This window comes from Rhamphochromis longiceps, linkage group LG23 (genome assembly GCF_057381845.1).
Source record: "Rhamphochromis longiceps isolate RC_006_pf linkage group LG23, R_longiceps_female_GT1.1, whole genome shotgun sequence".
NCBI lineage: Eukaryota > Metazoa > Chordata > Actinopteri > Cichliformes > Cichlidae > Rhamphochromis > Rhamphochromis longiceps.
In genome coordinates, this window is record NC_140578.1 from 18661796 (window position 1) to 18668843 (window position 7048).

General features: G+C 37.7%; 1 protein-coding gene across 2 annotated transcripts in view; it reads left to right on the forward strand.

Annotated features, from left to right (window-relative positions):
* LOC146641596 (hydroperoxide isomerase ALOXE3-like) overlaps nucleotides 1–6665 on the forward strand; it is a 30706-nt gene extending 24041 nt beyond the window's left edge. For both annotated transcript variants that reach the window (XM_085397497.1, XM_085397496.1), the window contains exons 12-15: nucleotides 425–546; nucleotides 1828–1928; nucleotides 4372–4542; nucleotides 4658–6665. In XM_085397497.1, coding sequence (XP_085253623.1) covers nucleotides 425–546; nucleotides 1828–1928; nucleotides 4372–4542; nucleotides 4658–4837 — 574 coding nt within the window. In that variant the 3' untranslated portion in view covers nucleotides 4838–6665. The remainder of the gene's footprint in view (nucleotides 1–424; nucleotides 547–1827; nucleotides 1929–4371; nucleotides 4543–4657) is intronic.
* Nucleotides 6666–7048: the final 383 nt, after the last annotated feature.

Here is a 7048-nt window from a genome sequence, read left to right on the forward strand (position 1 = left end):
CTGACAGCCCCCAACACATGTGATAGTCAGTGGTACAAGTTTCGGTCACTATGCACAATTATTGTTTGGATGAGTGACAGAGCGATTCTCCCACTAAAAACGTCACAAGAAGATGATCAGAATCAGCTTCACGAGGGTTCTTATAAGACTTTTGTTTTTAGGTTAAGGTTAGGGTCTAGTAGACTTGAGGTACTCCCATGGCTTGGTTTTCTTGAAAACAACCTTAAAAAATTCATACCCTGCCTCCTTTACTGTCATCCATTACTATGTAGAAAATAAAAGTTTTCATATAAAAAAGATCCAAAGGTTGGGGAAAAAATAGCACATTTTATACACATTAACAAATTTTATGGTCTAGTGTGTTTAAGAAATCTGTATTTAAATTGGGATTGTGCTTCATTGCTTATGGCTCTATATTTCAAAGGTTTGTGAAAGAAATTCTCACCTCCTACTACAAGACTGATGCTGAAGTCCAGAAAGACTCTGAACTGCAGAAGTGGATTCAGGACATTTATGAACATGGATTCCTTTCACAAGCAAGCACAGGTGAGCTTTATTTTGGACTTACTCTGCTCATTTAAAGCTCTGTGATTTTAGATTTTAACTCTACTAGAATTTAAATGCCTGATTTGCAGTTCAAATATATAGATCCAAGTCGTTTGGTCCATGATCTATTCGAGTTCACAGGTTATTGTAATACCTACCAAAAAAATAACATCAAAGTACAGAAGCAAAGTTATAGCTTTTTTTCTGTCATTCACTGGCTATAATGCACAAACTAATGAGAAATAAAATCCTGTAAATCAATTTAGGACAACTGGTTCTCATTCACCAACTATTATTGACCACTAAGATATACTTTGTCAATGGTGTGGCCCAAGTTTTTGACCAGCTCTAAACTATCTTACATTTTTATACCATAACTAAACTTAATGATGGCATTTATGTTTCAGTGGTAAAGGGGTGCAAGAATGCATTCATTTTCTGAACATCACAGTCCAAACTAGAACTTTTATCAGTACAGATTTTAGTGAATGTGAAAAACTGCCTGTAAAAATGACAAGAAGATGACCTTGACATTGAGCAGAATTTGGGTGAAAACCCAACGTGATTTACGGTCCCACAAATGTGTCCGTCTGTGTACATGTTTCAGTTTAGAAACCACTGCAAATAAGCTCCCATGCAGTCAACCAAAATCCCATAAGCAGTTTGCTGAGCATGAATGGCCATGGTCAAATTCTGATTGGTTCACAAGGGGCTGGGAAACAGAAGGGGGAGACAGCAGAAATGTAGAAGAAAAATCAAAGACTAAAAATATAGAATGAACAATACAGACACTGGCTGTGGTGGAAACATTTTTTTTAACATTTTGATCCACTTCAGCATTTTGTATGTCATAACTTCACTTGTCTCTTCCACTGGCTAAAAGATCAACAACAGCAAAATCAGGAGTACCCTACTTCCTTGAAAACAACAGGTAGATGCAGGTAGATGGGCAGTCTGTTACTGCCTGTGGATTACCTTTGTGCTACTCCCACTTTAGCATTAAAAAAAGTGTAAGTAGTGTTTAGTTTAGTAGTGATCCCTACTATTGGACACTTTACCCCATCCTAAAAAATGTGTGAATCTGAGCATTTAGAGCAGTTTAAAGTTTTTGGCATATTTGGACTACCTATATATTATATACACTGACCAAAGCATGATGTGAGACTTTATTATGATAATAGAACTTTATGTGCACCTACAATATTGTAATTTTGATACAACTTTACTTTGGTTTCCCCAGTGTATTGAAGTAATGCCATTTCTTTTTGTTCTGATCATCAGGAATTCCACAGAAATTCAGCACTGTGGATGAGATGGTCAAGTTCGTCACCATGGTGATCTTCACTTGCTCTGCCCAGCACTCAGCTGTCAACTCTGGGCAGGTGAAACCTTCTAACATCATTTAATTTCATTTATTTAGGTTGTAATAGTTTAAGGCCATGCAAGAACCTTCAAGACCTTAAAGTGGTAAGATTAACCACCTTACAATATATCAGAAATAAACTACAATCACTTTACAAATTTCAATTGCTAAGCCCCAAAAGGTTGATTCTGTTCATCTGGACGTAAAGTTTTCAGTGGAGAAACGTCACTACTCCAAGTGACTTCAGTCTCAGCTACCTGAACACATCCTGGACAGGGAGGAACACAGGGAGTCAAGGAGGCCATTTACACAAGAAGGGGAAAAAACATCTCTGAATCGAGAAGGAGGCCTAAGGGTACATCTTTCACCGCCTTACAATGCTGTGATTGAAGCCATTCCCCAACTCTCATTAAATAGTGCTCATGGCCATTGATCAATGGTCTTAGATCAGTGGGCTTTGAAAAGTTGCCTTTGATCAAAGGTCATGACAGTTTGCATATTCATGATAAACGAACTGACCTCACATCCCTTTCAGTTGCACTAGTGTCAGTAATTGCGTAAAGGTTGGGGAAACCTGCAGTCAGCTGAGACTGAAGAAGTCACTTGGATGAGTGACGAAATGTTTCTTCCACTGAAAATGCTACATCTAGATGAACAGAATCAACCTCAATTTACTTACCTGGATGATATAGCATTATTCAAGACATTAAAGGCAAAGGAGCATTGTTTAGTTAGCAAAATAAATTATTGCCAACTCCATGAATACTTTTCTCTCAATTTGGGAAAACACTTCAGTTAACAAGTGTTCCTTTGTTAGTGGCAGGATAATTTATAAAAGGTAAGTATACTTAAGTCCTAAGAGAATATTAATTTTAGAGTCTGGCTTGACTGATGATCTCAGGTCCATCTTGCTTTTCACATTAAATTTTTAGTGATGGCTGAAGCTCAGGTGGTAGAGCAGGCTCCGTACTAGTTGGAATTTTGGTGGTTCAAACCCTGTCGAGTTCGAGTTTGTATGCCAAATATCCTTGGGCAAGATGCTAACCCTAAGTAACTCTATGATGCATCCAGTGGAGTGTGAATGTTAGAAAGCACTTATGGAGACATAGGAAAATGTGCTTTGAGTCTCCAGGAGAGTAGCAAGTGCTACATAAGAACCAGTGCCCACTCACATCCTGGGCCATTTGACCTAAGGCTATGTCCACACGAATGCGTTTTCAAACGAAAATGCATCGTTTTCCAGACTGAGCCGGCATTTTCCTCAAGGAAAAACACAGTGTTTTGGAAACGCTCTCGAAAATGGATACATTTCAAACTGGAGGTGTCCTGTCGCAGTGTGGGCGCTGGAAAACGCAGACTTTCTAAAACGATGAAGCATTTTAGTCATGTGATGCAGTCATGTGACCAATTGAACAAAGGGCATTATACAGCAGTTGTTTTGATTGCTCTCAATTTTAACAGCCCTATTAAAGATTAATATCAGTATTTACATGCTCCAGATAGCTTTTCTTCAAATTGTTTAATTCTCACTCGCTTTTGTGCTTGAATATAGGCGTTTTTGGCCATTTCAATGTGGATGCACAACTCTTTGAAAACTACTGAAAACGGTAGTGTGGACACAGAGCGTTTGCTATATGTGGAAGGAAATCGTAACCTAGGACAAGCTGATGGCATAAAATGTAAGCACAACTCCTCCGGTTTCATATGCAAAAAAAAAAATTTTGCGGTAGCTTACGTGTTTCCAGTTCTACAGGGATTTAAAAATAGTTAAGCAAAATGGAGCGTGCCCACTCTGACCAATTTAAGATGGTTAAAGTGTCTGGGAAGGAATCTCAAAATTGGATTATAGATGGCAGACAGTTGGTGTCATAAACCACCACCTCTGTTCAAGGATGATCATCCACAGTGGACAAAGATGAATTCTTTCATTACTCATCTGTCTTCTCTGTCCAAAATGCGAACATTGGCATCCTCAAAAGAGTGACCTTTGTTGTTCAGATGCAGAGGAACATCTTGAACGTCTTGCCTGTCGACGTGACTCTTCTATGTTGTCCCATGTGTTTATGAAGTGGCTGTAGAGATCAAAAGAGTTAGGGTTGATGGTATTCACATTTTGGACAGAGAAGACAGAGATGGTTTGAAAGAGGAGTGAAAGAAGCCATCAATGTCCACTGAATGACCAATAAACAGGGGTGGTGTTGGCTACCTACAATGCAATCTTGAGATCCCTTTCTAGTCCAGTCACCTTCATTCAAGCTCTTAAAGATCTCTTCATCAAATATTTCTAGTTTTTGGGTCAGCAATTTAAGGATGCACTCTTTTCCTTCATGTTTGTCCTTAATCAAGTTAGAGCCTAATGTGTATTACACCCCTTGACTCTCCAGGCTTGACCAAACACCAATATCACACTGCTATGTGCTTCAGAGCCTATTAATGACCTTTCCTTTACTCCTTCAATGCAGTACGACTTTGGGGCCTGGATGCCCAATAGTCCTGTCACCTTGCAGCTTCCCCCACCAACTAAAAAGGGGAAAGCAAGTGAAAAAAGCATGATAGATACATTCCCCAATATTCAAACAACAGTTTATGGCATGGCCGTCATGTGGCTACTCAGCAAGCAGTCCTCTGACTCTGTAAGTGTTCAAGTTATGTAATGTACATCAAAATGTCAAATTCAAAAGTCATACAACTATGCATTTTGAGTGGAAGAAGCAAAACATGCCAGTGATCTCATATCTATCTCATCAGATCTTTCTTGGCCAGTACCCAGAGGAGCATTTCACTGAGGAGGTTCCCTGCCAAAAAATAAAGGATTTCCAAGTAGAGCTCAAAAGGCTGAGTGCAGAGATCAAAGCCAGAAACTCAGTGTTGGACCTGCCATACACATACTTGGATCCTGACGTGACTGAAAACAGTGTGTCCATTTGAATATTAGAAGGCAGCTTCTCTTCCTTTAGTTCAGTAACAAAAACAGAAAAGAAAGTGAAGTTTGAGCTCTGCCTGAAACTCATTCTATTGATTTAACTTTAGTTTACCAGCAATTTCTAAAATATTCTTCTGAGTTAATACAATGACCAGGTTTTATGTTTCAGGTTTTATGTTTCATAATTAGAAAATATATCAGTGGAAAGAGTGTTTCTGATTTATAATGATTTCTACTTTTTTAATCATAATTTTAAAGCTGTTTCTCTCTTTGATAATGAAAAGGTAAATACGTAGATAGAAAGCTGCTAGGGTGAGAAGGGCTTTAAGAAATAAGGTCTCCTTTGCACTTCTCTGGTTTTTAATTCTCAATTTTGTTTCAATACAAGCTTTATATAATCAATATTTTTGTCTTATTGCAGTGTATTGCATGAATCCATAAAAAGTGTACCTACTTTGAAATAGGAAAATTAATAGCTATCTATATCATTTTTAGAGATCATAGAGATTTAACACAGATATAGACAGACATGAATGCATAACTTTGTTTCATTTAAAATTCTTAGAAATTTCTGCCTGTGAATACATGATTTAAAGGGTGAAGAAGGAGCTTACTATGTTATTTTTCTGTGTGAACTATACTTAGGCCCTGTTTATATCAACTGATTTTTAAGCTTGCCTGACATAAATGATGATAATTTGATCTCTTTCTGAACTGTTTTCTGTATGTAAAAGATGGAATATAAACACTGACCCAGTCAAAATCCTTGTTTTATTGCAGATTGCTTTTGTCATATTTAGATGAAGGCGTGGAGTCCTAAGATATTAGTAAATACTAGCAGTAAGGACGAAATTAATAAGAATTTAGCGATTCTGATTCCATTATTGATATCATTTATCGACTGGATTCCTTATTGATTCTCACTGACTCCACTTTGAGAGTCACCACCACCACTAAGCAGAATATCAAAGACATTACTTACATTCATGCAAATTAATTCTGTGTGGTCAAATATTTGTGCATGTTGGAGGTATGTCCCTCTTTGTTGCGATCAGTGTTGGGACATTACTCAGTAAAGTAAAGTAAAAAGGTTCCTACACAAAACATTTTTCTTAAAAGTAATGCACTTAATTACACCCAGGAGAAAGACATTCATTATACTACCTGTTACATTACTTTCATATTGCTTAAAAAAAACAAAAAACCTGAACCACACTCATAATTACTATTTGACAGTATATACCTGAGGCTCCAGCCCCACACAACAACACAAATCCCTATAATAATGAGGACACACATGATTTTTCTCTTAGTACTTAGGTATGAAAACAAAGCCGACAACACTGTATTCAACACTGTATTAACTGTATTCTAGATATAAAATGGCAGAAAACTTTTTGCAGCTTAACCAGGGCAAAAACTGAAATTTTAATCATCGGTCCTGAGGCTCAGAAAGAGAAACTCTTGTCTAAATTACAGGCATTTTCACTATGTCCTTCACTACAAGTGAAAATGCCTGGGTGTTATTTTCGACTCTGAGCTTGGTTTTATCCCACATATTAAACATGTAACCAAATTTGGATTTTATCATCTAAAAAATATAGCCAGAGTCCACCCTATTCTCTCTCGGGCCAACACGGAGATGCTGATGCATGCTTTTATTACCAGTCGCATTGATTACTGTAATGCCCTGCTCTCTGGTCTTCCCAAAAAGAATATTTCACCTTTACAACTTTTACAAAACAAAATAATTCTGGGTTCTTGGCTAACTTAGCATTAGCAAGTGGAGGCGAGAAGCCAAAATTGTGTTAACAGTATACTGCAGTTGTTTCTGTCCTGGAGCAGTCTCCACTTCATACTCTCATCCTTTTGTGCAATAAAAATAAAAGTATTGTCCATTGTTTGTTTGTTTGTTTGTTTGTTTGTTAGAGAGAGAGAGAGAGAGAGAGAGAGAGAGATACAGAGATACAGAGAGAGAGGATGTGTGAGTGTTAGTAGCAGAATGTACTAAAGGAGACGCCGGCCGCCCACAGCAACCAAGAGAGCTGAATAGCCACTACAATATTCTCCTGAACGATAGGTGTTGCCACTCAGAGAGTACCACCACATAAGCGCTGATATAGCAGGAGAAGAATCTTTTTTTCCTCTTTTCATCTCCCTTTGTATATTTTAATATTTCTCAGCTTCTGGAATGTCATTAAAATGGCTATAAAAAC